This window comes from Stegodyphus dumicola, chromosome 4 (assembly GCF_044657685.1).
Source record: "Stegodyphus dumicola isolate Sdum_Otavi_A_Nest chromosome 4, ASM4465768v1".
NCBI lineage: Eukaryota > Metazoa > Arthropoda > Arachnida > Araneae > Eresidae > Stegodyphus > Stegodyphus dumicola.
Window position 1 is genome coordinate 76,625,291 of NC_140771.1, and position 20,055 is coordinate 76,645,345.

General features: G+C 32.3%; 1 protein-coding gene across 2 annotated transcripts in view; it reads left to right on the forward strand.

Annotated features, from left to right (window-relative positions):
* emb (exportin-1 emb) overlaps nt 1–20,055 on the forward strand; it is a 113,236-nt gene that overhangs the window by 72,097 nt on the left and 21,084 nt on the right. For both annotated transcript variants that reach the window (XM_085815108.1, XM_085815107.1), the window contains exons 26-28: nt 9,572–9,664; nt 16,112–16,246; nt 17,826–17,994. In XM_085815108.1, the coding sequence (XP_085671234.1) occupies nt 9,572–9,664; nt 16,112–16,246; nt 17,826–17,994 (397 nt within the window). The remainder of the gene's footprint in view (nt 1–9,571; nt 9,665–16,111; nt 16,247–17,825; nt 17,995–20,055) is intronic.

The window sequence follows — 20,055 nt, forward strand, 5'->3', positions numbered from 1 at the left end:
TGAGAGCAGCCATAGAGAATGACAGTGATAACATGTGGTAAGCTTGCTCTTCCAGGTATCTGGTGAAATGATTAGACTCCATTTGCACCCCATAGCAAATGCATACAAGCTGAGCAAGTAGGTACCATTCACTGTCCGATGCAAACAAGCAACAACATGTCGCTACTTGTTTGTCATTGCGTACTTGCTACCACAATGCATCAATATTTGATAGAGTACTCACCAGCAATGAAAAGTGGATCCAGTATGATATAGACCCAGCCATTCCAGACATTGGATGTCACCACAGGACCCTGTGCCTCACACTGTGAGACTTTCTCTCCACCTGTGCAATATCATGATCTGTATCTAGTGGACTAGTCGCCAAGGGGTGCACTATGAGCTCCTGCCATTGCGCCAAACCATCACAGCAGGCTTGTACTCGCAGCAGTTCATCAGGCACTGATGCATAAAGAGCCAGCATTGGTCATTTGTAAGGGTGTACTTCTCCTCCATGACAATGCAAGGCTGCATGTGGCTCTGGAGGCCAGGGACACCATCCAACAACCAGGACGGTAATTCTACGCTATGAGAGTCGACAGCAAGTTGTGGGCCGCCAGATGTCGTTCCTAGTAAAAAAACAGGTCTGCCCGACATCCTATATTCTCTGAGTACGGAAGTTGTCAAAAGCGCGTGAAAAAGTGTTGCCGCGTCGTCGATCAGGATTGTGCAGTTGACGTACTAAGTAAACTATGGCTTTATATGTGTTTTCGCCACTGATTTTTTCATATTTAAATGAAGAATACGGTCGTAGATCTCTGAATCGGTGGCGAATTTATAGAAAATATGTTGATGCTTTTGCTCTGCCAAAAGATGTTTTCATTGCGTATTTTAGATTGCCAAAAATTTATAGTATTTAAATTTGCGATGAACTGAGAGAGTATTTGGAGCCACATTCAGAAAACAAGAATGCAATTTCTACTGAAAGAAAGGTTATACTATTCCTGAAATTATAGATATAAATTGTAATTGTACGCTTTAAAAATGTAGACGATAATAAGTTTATCAAGCACATAAACCTTCTTCGTTTAATACAAATATAGACATCCGATAAGCTTCTACTCAATTTATGTACAGCAAGAATTACGTTTACTTTAAAATCTGAACACACAAAGAAGGAATGTCGTTCATTATTACGCGAAATTCACACTACTGTAAAATAAAAATTTAAAAAAAAAATAATGATAGTAATTATAAAACTATAAAATAGCTTTATAATATTTTTTTCAGTAGCTGTACAACTACTAGTGTGATACTTTCAAAAATAAGTTTTAGCTCAGAGGGGCTATTAATTTCGTTTTGCCATTTTGTGGCGTTTCACTTTTCAAATCGTTGCCACCAAGTATTATCGCACTCTATTATATTTAAAGAAATTAAATAATGAGGAATCTGCAGAACGTATGAATGTTTCTCGCACTGTGATAAAACAACGGTACCTAGATCCATGAAATTCTGAATAACGTAATCCTCCATCCTAATATAGGCATCTGGAAGCCCAAATTTGGAACTGGGAATTTGTATTATTATCCATTTCATATTTCATATTTTGTAAAGCATTTATGAGTTTTTGATTAAGAAACGATTTCAAAGCGAGCAATGGCAACATTGTATGGAAAAAAACATTTTCATCTCTAGTGCGTGAGACTATGTATCGGAAATTCTAAAGATATGCTTTTTTTAAATTATATGATATTGCTGTTGAATTGAATTTTATGGTTTAACTGTGAAAAGCATGATATGTAATAAATAAAACACGCAAAACGTTAAAAAAATAGCCCTTTGAAAGTAATATAAAATCTGAAGGCTTTCAGTTTTTTTTTTTTTTTTTTTTTTTTTTTTTTTTTGTGTGTGTGTAATTTTAATGTGTTTTAAAACTGGTTTCTAAGTGAGGACTTTCTAATGGAAACTGGCTCGTATACACATTAAACATGGGGAAAGCTACGAAAACGCCGGCCAGCTCATTCGCAGGATTCCAGCCTCGGACCAAACTATCTGCGTTCAGCGACTCTACCACTCGGTGGCTGGTGGGCTTGTTAGTAGAATTATACTGTATTATTATTGTATTATGCTATAAAGTAACAATGCTATGAGACTGAGGGTTTGTTCATGGAATAGTACTTTTGTAACTATTATAGTATTAAAAAATAATTGTTTCTTTGCAAACTTTAAAAAAATAATAATAATAATGTTCATAGCATTCTCATTTTTATATTGTAAAAGAGATTGATTATTATTAGTTTTATTGATTATTATTAGTTTTCTATTTAAAATGTGCCGAAACGCTGGTTTGACAGGGACTTCAACTGCAGGAAACGTACGCTGATTATTTTTACTTTAGTACTTCCATTGTGAAAATATTACTATCTTTTAATTATTTTCACAGAACAAAATCTTTTGAGAAGGAAGAATATTTAAACTGAGCAGTTCTTATATACATACAAAATTAAAATAACAGCACTGTAATATTGGAAAAAAGGTATTAATAATAGTGTGACAAAAATTGCAAAACAAATTAATCACACTTACAGGATAGATTAGTTTAATTTTGGTTATATATTTTATATTGAAAAAATATTTTCTTTAATGTTAATTATAGAATAAATTATTTAAAATAAAGCATTTTGATGCGTGTGTGATAATTGAATGCAGCAGCAATCGGCCATACTGTAATAGCGAATGAATTTTATTTCTTTTCCTGAAAGAAATATTTTTCATAGAAAAAGAAAATAAAAAAAGGGAAGAAATATTAAGAAAGAACTATTTTCTTTCTAATTTCTTATTTAAAGAAATATTTTTTCAATAGTAACTGTAAAATAAATTGCGGGAAAACAGTTTTTATGTAAGCATGGGGGGGGGGAAATCTCTTAGTTTGCTATTAGATTGTAATACAAATTAATCATATTATAAATTTAAATGATTAAAATTGTTTATTTCTAAAAGGATTTGAAGTAAGCTTAATTCATTTACTCTTATCTATTTACCATTGCTTTTGTGGTATCCCATATCACTCTTTATTTCTTAGCTCTAAATTCCTGCGGTAACTTTCGCATTAAAAAACAGGATTTTCTTTCACATAACACAGCAGCATATTCTACTGCGTGTTGGTCATAAAACTGTTTTGTGCAATTTTTTTTCGAACTACAAATGCAGCGTGCGAGTTAGTGAAATAATGGGAGAATATTCCTAGAACTTCAGCCAGCGCGCGCTATAACTTTTTCGTCACTCACCTGTACTGCGATTGGTCTTTAAAGCTCTTTGAAGCCTTGTCCCCTTTTAGTAAAGTTAAATGGACCCACCCGACCACCAACTGAGGACCACAGAATGGCTTTCTCCGATAAGTTGTGATGGCTGTCCATACCGGTTGAGTCAATATTGTTCACTCAAGTTGTAGACAGATCCAGTGATCATAAAATAGGCATCCAGGCTGGGAGACACTATCCATCCACCATACTCCTCAGACCTTGTGCCAACAGACTGCCACCTTTTCCATTCCCTAAACAACCATCTTTGTAGGAAATCCTTCAGCAACCGGCCAGACCTCTAAAATGCCCTCACAGACTTCCTTGCATCCAAGACTCCTTAGTTTTACCGCGATGGCATCGCAAAGCTAGCCACTCGTTGGCCTCTCACTGGATGTCAATGGTGATTACTTTCAGGATTAGCGGTGGTTATTACTTGTTTAATGAACGGTTTTTTTTTTTTTTTTTTTACTGTCCAAAACAGCAAGAACTTTCTTGGTTACCTTTTATATATTTAATCTTTTGACGCGTGGTGATCACGCCCTGAAACCACCAATTTTCGAATTTTTTTCTCCTCTTCCTCCTGAATTTTTTGATTGAAAATCAATTGATTACTCATCTTTTACCTTTAACATAAAATGACTGCAGAATCATACATGTTTTAGGTCTTGGTACTTCAGATCGAATGCCTTTTAAAATTTGTTTTCAATGAGACAAAATAACTTCCTTTTATTAATATAAACAACTTTGAATTTCAAAAGTTATTCATTGCACATCATGATTTCTATCATAAACAACCAAAAATAGCAGTAATTAAACTGTGTATATTAAAAAAGCCCTGTTTATGTATGGCATTTGCTTTGTGATTTCAGGGCACGACCACTGCACCACTAGAGCATTGTGTCACAACGCTCACAATCCTCTAGAGGCTCGGTGGTCACGCCTTAAAACTACTGCTCTTTACAATGGCGTTTGTTTGCTTCTCAAATAGGAATATTTATTTTTACTCGGATATAGATAAGGGGTTTTGAAATCACAGAGTTATTTTATTACTAAACAATACATGCATCTGCTCAGTAAAAAGGTCTTTCTTTTCCAGAGACTTTTTTTTCACCTCAACACACTTGCTCCCCAAGTATAGTGATTTTATAAATTATTTTGTGTGGTTTAAATTTAATGTAAATATACTTTGCTGTAATTAAAAATGCAAATCGCGTAAAGTTTTATTTAAATTAAAAATATTTTCTGAATATTTTGGGACGAAATACGAATAAAATAAGTATAAAAGGGAAACGAATGATTGGTACCAAAGTCAAAAAGACCAAACCCCCCTCCCATTAACATAAAAAAAAAAAAAAAAAAAGACACGTGCCAGAGGAAAAGAAACTAAATAACGCTGGACATATACCAGCGAAATTTAGATCTAATCAGTGTGCAGTTTCTAGCACAAGGAAGAAACATCATAGAAGAAGATACATGTGCGAAATGTGCAATGTGGGTCTATGCATGTACCAAAAAGACAAAACATGCTTTGAACTGTGACAAAAAATATTTGTTCTTTAAAATTAAAAAAAAAAAAAACACTGAGTCCTTTTGTATCCTTATTTTACTGATGATTTTTATCCTTACTTTTTAATCCATGTAGCCAAACTTCCTTATTATGTAGGTACTTACACTTTCACTGCTATAGAAAAATTACATAAATGTTTTATTTTTTAATTTTTTCTGATGATTTACTTTGTAAAATATTGTAAAAAATATATATATTATGCAATTCCTACATGCATTTTTTTAAAATTCGTAAATTTCACCATTTATTGGAAACGCGCACGGAAAAAGGAAAGTTTTTTTTTTTTTTTTCCCTACTATCCTAGGTAAGTTTCAATTTCTAGAGTTTTTAGTTAAAAAAATTATAAAAATCAGAGTAAACATATACATATACAGAAAACTGGTATCAAAAATTTCAGATGAAGGAATGAAATGATGATTAATGCTTATTTTGGAGTGACTGCTCAATGCTTGTTTAAAATGGATCAAATAACAGTGAAGTTTTAATTGCTAAGTTGTATGAGAAGAAAAGATAATCCAGCTTGCTTGAAGGACGGTTGTGGTCTCTGTGTGTAAATAAAGCATTTTAAAGCACTCTAGTCTAGTTCTGACCTGAGACCGTGATTCAAAGCAGAGCAGTATATTTAGAATTCAGAGTAGCATTACCATTTAGTCAATATCATTGTTAACTAATAGTCAGCTCGTTTAAAGGAAAAAAAGAATATGAAAAAGTTAAAAATTTAATGATTGCCCCAAAAGGCTGTTTTTAAAGTTTAAAAAGATTTATCAGAGCAATTTATCAGTGGAGATGGCATATAAGTTCTGATGTTTTTTAAGTGGAAATTTTTCACGAAAAATGAAATGTTTTGGCAATGTGCATTATGTTATTTTATAGAGAATAAAGCAGTGTGTTTAGTTTTTTATGCTGATATACATTTCCCCCCCCCTCATGTCATTAAAGTGAAGTGTGAATAAGACAAGAAAAAGCTTTTTCAACAAATTTCTGCTTTTTGCACTTTATCGAGCTTCTAAATCACAGAAGCTGCTGTGTCTCTTAGGGTGGCTCAAAATTGGTTTAGGCTGTTCAAAGAGTGTGAATTCTATCTTTGAGGCATTGAACAGCTAGTTAAATGTTGGGAGGAAGTTGTTAAGACTAACAGAGAATACATTATTGATTGATTTGTTGTTTGTTCATTTCTTGCGTATTTTTGTAGAAACTTAAAAGCCCACCCAGTAGATGAATATACCTTTAGACTAAGATGAAAATGTTAGTTATCATAGTAATCTTAAGAACTGCATCTATTGCATTCAAATAGTTTGTTAATCAGTTACAGACAGATTGAATTTCAAAGCTAAATATGTTACATTTTGTCCAGTGACAACAGATCGAATGAAAAGTGAATAATGCGCTTGGAAAGTATTAGTTACATATTTGACGACATATAAAACATACCCTTATTTAGACGGCCACACACAAGGAAAAAAAGTTTCAATAGTGGGGTTTCTTTTGGTTCTCACGTTTCGTAAAAGCCAAATACACAATTATTGAATGCAATACCTTCATGTATAAGATGCAGGTAACTTTTTTGAGACCAAATTTAGGGAAAAAAATGTGCGTCTTATATGCCATCAAATATGGTATTTTGGGCTAAAACTTTGAACTAATTGTATTCTGTTATACCATAATTTCCGGAAGAAACGCCGCAGCGTTTACGTGTTTAAAACTTAAATTTTCAGCGAGTGCGGCGTTTCTACCCATGTGGCATTTAGGTGCACTAAAAATAAAATATTTCCTATGATGGTCATTGTACATAGTGTGGATGGCCTTGTCATTGTGCATAGAATGGTGCTGTTCCCACACGAAAGACCAGTCAGTTGCATTTTGCGAACGTTATTTTGTTTACATTCTTTCCCTTGAACGAACCTACATGCCTTACTCACCCTAAAGGAGATCTCAGAACAATAACATTCTTCCCCCTTTCAAATCAACATTCTCATCAGTTTGAATAGTCTCTCTCCTCTACCAGTCCATGAATCTTCCAGGACCCATCCTGGATAGTTTTTAAGTAAGAAGGGAATTTACGGCACAGAAACTATACCACTAGTTTTAAGCTTAATGTAATTTCATGTGCTAAACAAATTGGAAATCGAGAGTTTGAAGTGGACGACAGATGTATTCGACGTTGGAAAACTGAAAAAGAACTTAAAATATGCCACAACAGAAACAAGCCAAAAGAAGTGGTACTGTAAGGTGGCCAAATCTAGAGAACGACCTTGCAAACTGAATAAAGGAGCAACGAGGAAAGGGAATGGCAATTTCAACTGTAAAAATTCGCTTACAAGCAAAATTTATAGCAAAACGAATGAACATAAATGATTTCAAAGGAGGTATAGCAGATTTATGAAAAGAAAAAATATTTCTATGCGTACTAGAACAACAGTTGGGCAACAATTACCAATGGACTGGCAGGATAAAAAGTCATCTTTTCTAAAATATGTGACAGCTATTATTGACCAAAAAAATTACTCGGTCACAGATAATAAATATGGATGAAACCGCGTTAGCTTTCGACTCTCCTGCAAACAGAACTGTTGATGAAACTGGTGCAAAAACTGTATCTGTGTTTATGACAGGGCATGAAAGAACGTCATTTACATGTGTGTTAGCTTGAGCCGCAAACGGTGACAAGCTAACGCCGATGATCATTTTTAAACGAAAAACTTTTCCGAAGGGAGATTTTCCTAATGACGTAATTATTTGTGCAAACGAGAACGGCTAGATGTGCGAAACAATTACGCATGAGTGGCTACAAAAAGTTTGGCAGTGTCGTATGGGATCTTTTTTCCAACCAAAGGGGTTATTGATAATGGATTCCATGCATGCTCATTTCTTTGAGTCAGTGAAAACCAGATGTCAAAAATTGTCTACGACCGAAGCAATAATTCCTGGTGGTTTGACAAAATCTTACAACCGTTAGATTTGTCAGGTAATAAATCCTTCAAAGCTGAAATCCGAAAGCGGTGGGAGTGTTGGATGAGTGAAAGAATGCATCCGTAAACCAAAAGCGGTAAAATGTGTAGAGCATCTTATGAAGAAATTGCAAAGTGGGCAGGAAGTGCATGGAAATCGGTAGAAACATCGTCAATAATAGCAGGGTTCAAAGATGCTGAAATTATATCCTTAGATAAAGAGACTGTAAACCAAGAGGATGAATGCGACTATCTGGAAGACTTAGATCAGGATTTACTAAATCTTTTTAATTCAGATAGTGAAGAATCAGATTTTGATGGCTTCATATGATGTATAGTTTGCTGTAATTCGTAAGGAAAATTTAAAATTTCCTTTTGTCATCCAAATTTAATATATCGTTGTTGCAACATTTTTTATAATATAGTCTGAGTATTACAAATATGGACTTCTTTAGTGGGTAAATATAAGTATATACGTGAAGGTAAATATATTTTCCACATTTCTTACCTTTAATTTATTTTTGAGTTATGGTTTAATTTCATGCATTTTTCTTAACTGGTATGTCATATGTCAGGACTTAGGTTGAGTTTTTGCATCTATACAGCCCTTGACGATGTCACGCGCATTTTAATCTATTGCGGCGTGTCTGTGTAATTTTAATTTTTTTCCCGCCGTTTTTCTCGAGTGCAGTGTTTGCGCTGATGCAGCCTTTCTTCCGGAAATTACGGTAATACGCTGAAATACATTTTCTGTATCACCATGCTTTTATTTGTGCATATTTTAAACATTTGAAATGTGAAATTTATCAAAATTTAAAATCTTGAAATTAACATAATTGTTTTTCTGAGAAGTGATTCCGTTTCCTTCGGATAGTTCAAAGGTTTCATATATGAGCTATTTTTCTCCAATGCCTTGCCTGCAGCTCTAAGAGAAAAATGATACAGGGTTGCCAACCACTCGAGTAAAACCAGCACTCCTGCTTTTATCGTCATCTCCAGGGCTTTTGATAAATTTCCAAATCTGACAGTTTTTTTATTTAATCCAGTTTTAAATTGTCTATTTAATTCTAGATTTAGAGGAACAATTAGTCACTCGATGTTGAAGAAAAAAGAAATATTAAAAAAAATCTGGCGTGATTTAAAAAAAAAATTCCCCATCTGTTTTCAAATCCCCCCCAAAAAATATGATTTTTCAATGAAATTTTTCTGTTTGCATTTGAGAGATTTGTAAAATATTTGAAGTCTTAAGTAATATTTCATATGTAAATAATAATATTTAATTGTAATTTAAATACTTAAATTGTACATAACAATTAAAGTTGTGCATTAATGCACCATTTAAGGATTTTAAATAGCCACTTGCTTTTACACTATTAAATTTTCTTTTAATATCTAGCATTTAAATAGATAAAATATGTTGTTTCTATTTGAATTTTGATCTGTATAGGATTTTTAAAGAGAGTACAGAATTAAAGCTATCCAAAAATATATATTAAAATTTTAAATAACAAATCAGATATTTATAAAGTTAATCTGTTTAATCTTAGAAATCATCATGTTATAACTAGCTTTTTAATCCAAGCTATGTATTATAAAGGTTTTAGTCAGATTATTCAATCTGAAATTGTTTTGAAGGTATGTCAGTGCTTGGTATGAAAAACCTCTTTGTTTTTTATATTTTTAAGGCTGGCAGCTGTGATGATACATTCAAGAAATTGAAACTGCTTTAAATGGATAATTTTTAGTATTAAATTTCTAAATCATTTCTGTTTCAGCTTTGTTAAATATACCTGCTGCACAGTTCAAGCTGGTTTTGGATTCTATTGTATGGGCTTTCAAACATACTATGAGGAATGTTGCTGATACTGGTATGTCTGTTTCTTTTTTATTTAGATAAAATTGTATCATGTAATTTCTAACTCTAAAATTTAAATAAAAAGAAAGAGATCTCCCCCACACACACACTTTTAAATTCCTCTCAATCTCTAAATGTTTGCCTTTCCAATATGTATATGTGGTTGAGAAATTTCATTGGACATGGTCATGACCTTGTGCTTACATATGATAAATTAATAAGCGATGCATCAAGATAATAAACATTGCTAATAGTTCTGCATCAGTTACATATAAGTAATAATACATTGTCTTATATTTTAATATTAATTTTTCATAGTTTTAAATTCCATTTGCATCTTCTGTCAGTAAACAAACAATAAATTTTAAGTTATTTATTTTGAATCATTTTGCTAAGTATTTAATATTTTTCACAAAACTGAAATAACTATAATTTTGAAGGGATGAAACTAGTGCAAATTCAGCAAGTTAAAAATAAACATCATATGAACTCTAAATAAAATTAAAAGCAAATTTTATCCCTTTATTAACAGATTTTCATATAAAACACAATTACTTTTCATCCTTTTATGTAGGAAATTATCCTCAAGGTATCGTAAACTCATTTCTCAGCAATTTGAATTGTAATACCAATTAATAATTCAGATAACTGCCAATTGTTATGTATTTTTCATAATTTTGACAAAAAATTTTATTTTAATATTCATCATACATGTAAAATTAATGTTTTACAATTTTTTCAATTTTCATAAAGGCAACAAAATTGAACCGTTCTGGCTCCTTGCCACATCCGTAAAAGAGTTGGTATGTAAGTCAGCAACATCTGTAAAAGAGTATAGGCATGTATTCAGGTTATGATTGAATTCATCCTTTTATTGTATCTGGTTGCAATGAAAGTTTTCTGCATTTATTTCTGTGAAACCCAAAAACATTCATAATAAAGAAAGGGGGGGGAACATGAAAGCAGTATCTTTGATGTAGGATGTAATTACCACCCAAATCTGATTTTCTGCTAACATTTTAGTTGTTTTTGAAATCTTTTGTCCCAGAAACTTTGTGGCCGCGAGTCCAAAATCAGATCAACCTCATTGCAGACGTCCTGTGCAGAATGGAAGGGAGCAGAAAAGGTTCCATTTGAGCCTGTACAAAGGCTAACTGGTGTATGTAGGCACATATGGTCTTTCTTTTTTTTTTTTTTTTTTTTTGATCGAACATTACCTTTTTGCCCCAGAACTCAGTTTGACATTTTTTCTTGATAGCACTGTTGATGATGTGGTCCAGAATTTTGTCCTTGCGTTGATATTCGAGCAGATTAGTGCAGGCCCGAACACGTGTGTCTTTTTCTGCTTGAGTCAGCTCATGGGGCCACCCAGTGATTGAATGTTCGCATCAAGTTTATGTGATGCATAGGTTGACTAATGGAAATGGCACTAGCATTTAATTCCTTAGCAAGCTCTTAAGTGGTAGCATACTGATCTTCCACGAGTTCTCGCTGGCAGGCCTCATCAACATCAGTTGGCCGCCCAGAACACTACTTTCGGTACCAAACCTTAACAGTGTTATATGCTACATCATTAGTAACTTAAGCTGTACACATGATTTGGCGACATTATGTAGTTGATTTTTGGCAACAGAACTTGAAGTAAATGAGGGTTCTAATCTGGTAGTATGATAGTTCCATTTCAGACATTTTGTACTCAATGATAACAATATTTTTTTACAAATTTCACAAAACAGTGTTGTAAAGCAAGTCTCTTTCTTTCAAATGCCAAAAATCATTTGACAAAATATGATTAAACATGCCGGCACGAACTGTTTGCACAGACTATATTTGTATTGGACGGAAACTTTCATTAAAGCTCAATATTTAAAACACTTTTGGAATTTTGTTGGGAGTTGTCGAAATTGGTGATGTGTAATGCATACCTGCCAACTTTTACGAATTTTTTGTAATTTTTACGAAAATGCGTTTGTCTTTACGATTGTAATCCATTTTTTATGATTTTTTTCCTTTTTCAAGTGTTTTTAGTGATTTTTGTCGAAATTTTAGAATTTTTCGCCAATTGCATCGTGTTTTACCGACTACTTCGAATCCAGTAACCTGCAGTTTCTCCCAACTCGCTGCTTAACCAGCCAATCCAATACGCTGAACTTGTTTCTCCCACTCTTTTCTTTGTGGGCGCCAGATTATTTTTTTTGCGTTCGTTTCAGCAGCAAGGGAATGGATCAGCAAGCATGGATTGTCGCATTCTGTTTTTTTTATTTATTTATTTTATTTTTTTTTTTTTTTTATTCTTCCCTTCCACGTGCTACAAATTTTCAATACGTCGGTGTTACGAAATTAGTTTAAAAAAAACGTATTCTCAATATTTTCGTCCTGCCTACAAAGCCGAATTTCCAACAATTAAAGAATCCTTCAAAGGAAATAACTATGCATTTTGCAACGTGTGCGTGTGTGACTTCATAATAAGTCACGGTGGAAGAAGCGACATTGTGAAGCATGTTAAGTCTAAAAAGCATGAAGTTAATGCTTCGGCTTCGACAACGTCAAAGAAAGTGGAAGTTTTTTTTTTTTTTTTTTTTTCAAATTCGGCTACGAATTCGGATGCCGATGTCATTTTAGCAGAGTGTTTGTTTACTGCATTCCTCATCGAACACAACGTGCCGCTAAGCGCTGCAGATCACGCCGCTCAACTTTTCAGGCGGATGTTTCCCGACTCCAAGATTGCTCAGAAATATGCTTGTGCTTGCACGAAAACATCTTCTATTGTGAACAAAATTGCTTGCGATGCACAAAGTAAAACGATAGCTGCACTCCAGAATTCAGCATTTTCGGTGTCAATCGATGGCAGCAACGACAGCGATTGGAAGCTTTACCCCATCGTTGTCACATTTCTGTGATGTTTCTAATGAAATGAAAACTCATCTTTTGCGTCTTCCATTGTTAAATGGAGGAACGGGAGAAAATATTGCCTCCTTGGTAATTAATGAGTTGAAACAACTTAACATACCAATATCAAACTGCATTTCATTTGGTGCAGATAATGTTCATGTCATGGTGGGTGACAAAAAGGATGTAGCCTCTTTCTTCAAAAAAGAACAAAATGAATTTATTGTTATTGGATGCCCATGCCACTTAATTAATGTGGCAGCAGAAAAAGCTGCAGCTGCTTTACCATTAAATATTGACCAGCTTCTGATTGATGTGTTTTCTATCTGGAAAAAAGTGTAAAAAGGAAAGAAAACCTTAAGAATTTCCAAGAACTGTGCTCTGGTGAAACGAGAAAAAATCTGAAACATGTATGCACAAGATGGTTATCCTTAGGCAGAGCGCTAGGAAGTTTTATTGAACAGTGGGATGCATTGCTAAAATATTTCCACGAAGAGACCAAAACAAAACCACAGATCCCATCAAATTTGTCGGCATATAAGATTCCGAAAACCAACTTTGCTTCTGATCAAAATGCTTTAAAAGGGAAAAGCCAACTCGCAGAATCAAACCCTTTAAAAAGAAAATGCTTAGAAGACTCCTCAAAGGTCAACTCTGTTAAAGAAGTTGAAGGGAAGAAGAAACAGTCTTCTATTAGCCGGGAGGAAAGGATTTTCTATCTTCTTTCTTCAGATTTGAACAAAACATATTGTGCATTTGTGTTAAGTACCATTAAGATTTTTGAAAGAGTAAATACCCTCTTACAATCAGCTTTGCCAAAATCTCCCCTGCTTATCCAAATTCTTAATGATCTTTTGAAAGAACTTTATACTAAGTTTGTAAAACCGTCCGTTGTGAAAAACAGTGTGTTGATTCGTGTTGCCTATAATAGCTTTTCCTCAGCCTGTGATTACATTGTGAGGAAGTTTCCTTTGCAAAATGAAGTTCTTTTAAATGCTGAAGTTTCAAATTTGAAACAAATTGAAAATTCATCTTTTGAAAAGATTCCTTTTTTTATTGATAAATTTCCATTTTTGTTAACAATTAAAGAAAATGAATGCCATAATGATGCTTTAGATGAACTACAGAACCAATTTTCTGCTGCACAGTTTGAAGACTTTGCCAGTTCTGGAGAAGATAGGCTTGATGTCCTCGTTGGTACCTTAAGAAGAATAAAAAGAACTGATGGAGCACCAAAATATGATAGACTAGCAAGAGTTTTATGTGCTATTCTCGTAATTCCACACAGTAAATGCTGAGTGCGAGAGAGTCTTCAGTGTTGTGAAGAAAAACAAAACTATGTTTCGTTCTTCAATTTCACCAAAAACTCTAGAAAACATTTTAATTGCTAAATGTTATGAGGAAACTAATTGTTATGACAGGAAATTTTCCAGAGAATTTTTGGCTAAAGCCAAAAAATGCACTCTAAATTCATTGCAATAATTTTTTTGTGTAACATTAAGTTCTTGTTTTATGTTTCCTAATAAATTTTTTAGTTACTACTTAATTGAGATTTACTAATGTAAGTACAATTTTCTTTTTTCTATTTGTATAAATTGTTATTTTTTTAATATCAAAGCATGATATTAATTCTTCATGTTCTTCTGAATTTTGGAAAAACCTTCTGAATTTTTATCTTTAGAGGTTGGCAGGTATGGTAATAAAACATACCAGTTTTTCCTGAAAACATTTTGATTATTTTAAGATAAATTAGTTTATATAAGTTTTAGCTTCTGTAATTTGAAAATATCATGACAATTTTTTAACATATATAATAATTTTGTTATAATGTCATCAAAATGACTTTTCAGGAGTAAATTTACAGAGATAAACTATGAATGTATGTAATCTATATATATATTTGGATGTATACAAATGGAACTATTTCAGAAAAGTCAATGTGGTGGGAAATTTATCAGCAGTTTTTGTTAGACATATATGCAAATGAATTTAACAAAAGTACTCTGTAACATTTTGCTTAAGTAAGTGCATTTATTTTATTGGTGAAGTTATTTAGCTTTGCACATATGGTCGTGCTTCCCCATATGGTTGGGGTCATAAGTAACGTTTTAAATAAATCTCTTCTTTTCAGTGCGTATCGTGCTACCTTTTGAATTTATATAGTAAATATTTGGATCTTGGTTTCAAACGCATCGTTAAGTCTCATTATGTTTTCCTTATTATCGTCGTTAAACCTCATTATGCACTTAATGGGGGGCATTCAGTGCAGAACAAATAGGGATAGATTTAAGAATAGCGTTAGCTGAGATTTTTCTTGGATGTCAAGCCAAGAAAGAAAGGCTAAAGGATACAGTTTAACTATTCCAAAATTTCAGTTCTGATATTTTTCATAATTACTGACAGCTCATATGTTTGAAACATAATGCTTAGGGATTCATTTTACTGAAAACCTTCACTATGGGGTATTTAAAAATTGTGTATGTATTCATTTTTGTTTTAATTTGAAAGCATAAAAATTATTTAAAAAACAGTTTTGCTGGAAAATATGCACTTTAGTATATGTCGAATGCATTTTTATAAAAGACTTCCTTTGTTCTTTAAATAATCCCTGTTTTTAATCCCTTTCTCATTATCATGTTTTCCCCTTGCACATATATTACTTTTATTTTGGTTTTAAACTATATCATCATAGCTGCATACATAAAATGAATATAGGCTTTCTTTTCCTTCTTCTCCTCGTCTCCCCCCCCTTTTTAACTTTGCATAGGGGGCCTATTAATCTGTGGTCTCCCATGGTCAAGCGAATGAATTCTTTCATAACATTAATATGTGTATGTAATTGTTTTAAAGTATGTTTCTAATACTTACGTTTAAATAATCCATTTGTAGTGTAAAAATTAGGAAGTAAAAATATAAACCTAAGTCTGAAAGATGTGACCTATAATCTGCAAAATCCATTAACCTTTTTTTCCCACAGTATGCAAATTAAATCAGTTCCACTATTTATTAAAATTGTTTTTCAGAAAACACACCCACATTAAAATAAAAATAACACATTAAAATAAAAATTTTCATTTTCCTCTTTTTGAATGTCTTGATTTTGAAACTTAAGCACAGTAAATGTCACAAAGCAGTCTTTGATTAGTATTATAATTTTTTTCGCCTACATACATCATCACTAAATTTTGTAAAATTAAAAATAAATTGAAATGTCTCCAATAGTAAGAACAAATTTGCTATTTGAAGTTTAGGGATCTGTCATTTAATCTTATTTATTTCATGAAAATAAATAAAATAAATTTTTTCTAAACACAATCATATATTTTGTAACAGGATGTCCGTTGCACTCTTTGTGTTAGGTTATTATTTGATGAGGCAGAATACCCTCTGGAGGTGATTTACTGTAACTAAATTGATCCCTCCAAAATTGCAAGAAAGGCAGATAGCCCTTGAGTGCTTTGCCGTAATCTTAATAAACCACTTGATGTCAGTATGTAAATGCATCAGTAAAATTTGCTATTTATAAAATTAAATATCTAATAATTAAAACAACTTTTCCTCTTATTTGTAGGTCTTCAAATTTTGTATCAGTTGTTGCAAAATATTAGCCAGGAAGAAGCAGCTGCTCAGAGTTTCTACCAAACATACTATACTGACATTCTGCAGCATCTTTTTTCAGTTGTCACTGATACATCACATACAGCAGGTATTTTGATTTTTATTGCTTATTGTGATGTTTCATGTTTAATTAATTAAAAATGTTACGACCTTTTTTTAATTTTTTTTTATTGTTTAGTTAGCCCATATCTCCTAGGATAGGAAAGTGTTTCTATTCTTTATAGCTGTTACACATGTTAAGTAATATTAAATGATTATATTTTGATCTTGAGAAACTTCCCAATATTTGGTACAACTGGATTAATAAATAAGTAGAATTCTCAACAGTGATGTGCCTTTTGGTTCATATGCCATCAGATTATTACAAAATACTGAAAATCAGGATTTTCTGCTACCGACTCCAAATAATACCCAGATCACCTCCAAATTATTACACAGGCTCAAATACTATTAATATATCACCTTCTTAAATATAATTTAAAGTGATTTTGGCACATTCTTTACCTTGCAAAATTTTATTTCTCTTGTTTGTGTTTAGAATGATGCTATGAGCAGATATTCATAAAGCAATGTGAGGGATGTTCTCCACAAAATACTAACTGAAAACTTCAGAAATTGAGGCCAGTATTTTGTGAATAGAATGAAAGCTTTTCTTATTAATTGTAGATATTTTTTATCATCTTTCAAGGGTATGGAATCCTAATGAATCCAGCTAATGTAGTTCATGGATCCAGTTTGTAATTAATAATAATAGAAATGAAGATCTGTGTTTATTGTTTTAAAATTGCAGTTTTTTTTATTAATAACAGGAAAAAATTGAAATTAAAATTAATTGTGTTATGATTTGCTGAATGCTAGCACAGTGGCAACACATCTATTTTCAGTTGCAGACTTTGATTAAATTTGTATTGTGTTTTGCTGAGTGGCTGCATTTCTTTTATATTACTGAGTTTTCTTATTAAATTTCTGTATAAGTGTTTTACGCTTTGCCGAGTGGCAGTACATTTCTTTCAAGTCTATGAGTTTTAATGAAAAACTCGTTAAATTCATGCAAAATATAAAATTAATTGAATAAAAAATCAAATTTTCAAAATTTGAGGTGCACATGTTCAGGTGAAGGACTCTGTGTTCAAAATTTGGTGGCTCCCCTTCTGCAATGTGAAGAACATGCATACATTCTGTTCTTGATTTAGTAATAGAGCATTATTGAATGTGGAATATCTGCTGATTTGCAGTAATCTGTAAATCATATGATGGAATTAAAATTTACTTCAGAATTTATTTAAGAGTAAATTTTTCCTACTGTTATTACTATTTCTACTATTATATATTTTTTGGTATTGTATATGAAGCAAGCAAAGTTTTTGATTTTGTTAGTTCTTGAGTTCATTAAAAATTATATGTTACAAATTATGTCCCTTTTCAAAAGATAATAAAATAGAGATTTTTTTTTAAGTCACGGTGATGTGACGTTACTTATTATATGAAGGAAATTTATTTTTTCTTAAATCATTGTTGAATAATGGTTATTAACCTATTTACGAATAAAGTTTCTGTCTAACCACTATTAAAAGAATGTTGTATCTTGTTTTTGAAGGATCTTGCGTACACCAAATAGTAAGTTTAGATTTTTGATTTAATGACAATATCAATATTTGTTTTTACAGGGCTGACTATGCAAGCCACCATTCTGGCCTACATGTTCAGCATTGTCGAAAGTGGCAAGATTACGTTGCCATTAAATCCCACAGAACAGGCTGCAGGTGTACCAAACATTGTGTACATTCAGGAATTCGTGGCAAGATTGTTAAAAACAGCATTTGCACATTTATCTGAGTAATTATTTTATACTTATTATTTCAAAAAAAAATTTGTTTGCAATTCGAGTGTCTGTATAAGAAATATATATGAAAGGAAACAAACATTTCCTTTTCCTTCAAAATTTGCAGTCCCTCATAAAATCTGAAGTACAATATTTAATCAGATGGAAATATTTTCTGTAAATATAGGCCAAAGTTAATATCATTGGGAAATCATAGTGAAACATTGTAGAAGTAATTTCCTTTAAACTTGATAACATTTTTAAAGAAACTTCTGAATTGGATGCAATGTATGAAAATGTGCTTTCAGTCTTCATATTTAAGCCTTACCTCCATACCATGAATATTATATCTATTATTACGAACTTTATTGTATCTACCTTAAGAACATTACCATCACCAAATGTAACAATATGCAGCTCTTTATATCCAAATGTATAACATCTGTGTCACTTTGTTTAATCCTCAATAAATACAGAAAGGTAGTACACCAGGGCAATACCATTTTTGCTCATAGTGATGATATGGTGCCCCCTTTACTTGTTCCTGCCCTGTCCTGAATTGGATGCACTCTTTTTATAGCAATTATTGGGTCATTTATGCATAGCTACAGTTTAATCTCGCCAGTCCTGACCATGAGCCCAACACATGCACCATTTGAACCAGTTTGTCGTATATATTTATGTATTGGTAAAAATATGAGCGTTTTCTAAAGCTTAATTTTGTTATATATGCATAATTAGTTATTTTATAAAGTGCAAGAAATAACTATTATTTTGTTACTCGATTTAACTACTATATTTTGTTGTATAATTGAGTGTAATTATTATACAGTACAAAGTCCGTAATCCGGACTCGTCGGGACTTCGGCGATTCTGGATAAGGGTTTTTCCCGCATTATGGTTCATCAATTTAAATCTGGCAAGATGGCATACAGAAATTATACAATTAAAAATATGAAACTGTAATTCATGAAATAAAGAGCAATTGTGATCTAAAGGGAATCAAAATTTACAAAAAAAAAAAAAAAAAAAAAAAAAAGCTTAATATTTATTTGTGTACTTTAAATTAAACATTTCTTTCGATGTAAGTTGTTTAAGTTGCTCCCCCCCCCCTTTTTTTTTTTGTGTGTGTGTGTGTGTGTGTGTGCTAATACTTTCTCTTTAATTCTATAAATGGATATAATTTCTTGTTCAGTTTCTTAGTTGTTTTAGCTGAAATGTGTATATTGAACTGACATGGTTGAAGTGGGAAGAGAAACAAAATGTATTTTAAAAAAAAAAGGAACAAGAATAATTCTTCCATAAAAGTTCACAGTATTGGCAAGTGCCACATTAAATGAACTAAGAGCTGGGGAAACCCACCTCAAATTGAGTAGAAACATTGTAACCCCCCTTTTTTTTAACTACAGAAAGAAAATTTTGCTAAAAATATAATTGTGTTATTTTTAGGGATCATATTTTAAGAGTAAAAAATGAAATAAGCACTGTTCACATAAAATTGTCATGAAAAAATTTTTCAACTTTTTTGGTTTCTATCATTCATTGCACATTAGTTCGAATGCGGCCCGGCCAATATATCGGCAAATAATAATATGTAATAATAAAATAACATATCGACGAAGAAAAAATGAAATGTTTACTGCTAAGTAATTAACGATAATTTATTCAGTGTTGTTAGATTACTCACAGCGAGCTGACACACACACTACTTAAATTACAAATGCGTGTGAGTAGCTTGCGTTCAGCTACCTTCGACTTTTGGGGGACACGTGCACTCAGAACTTGTACGCATCCCCCGATAGCCGAATGTGGCCGAACTCATGGTCTCAGTTTTCCCATCATAGTTTTGTACGATATATTGGTGCATGCATGTGCATGCACTTTGCTTTATTATTAATTATTACTTAATTCATATTGTTACGGATTTCATAGTTATTTATTTATTTAGAATTGTAATTAGATTTGCTTCATGTTAGCTTAGCAACGCAGACAATTTTTGAAAAGACAGCTGCGTTGGAAGGTTAAAAATAGAACAGCACGTGCATTTAATACCTAATAAATAAATATCTCGTAAT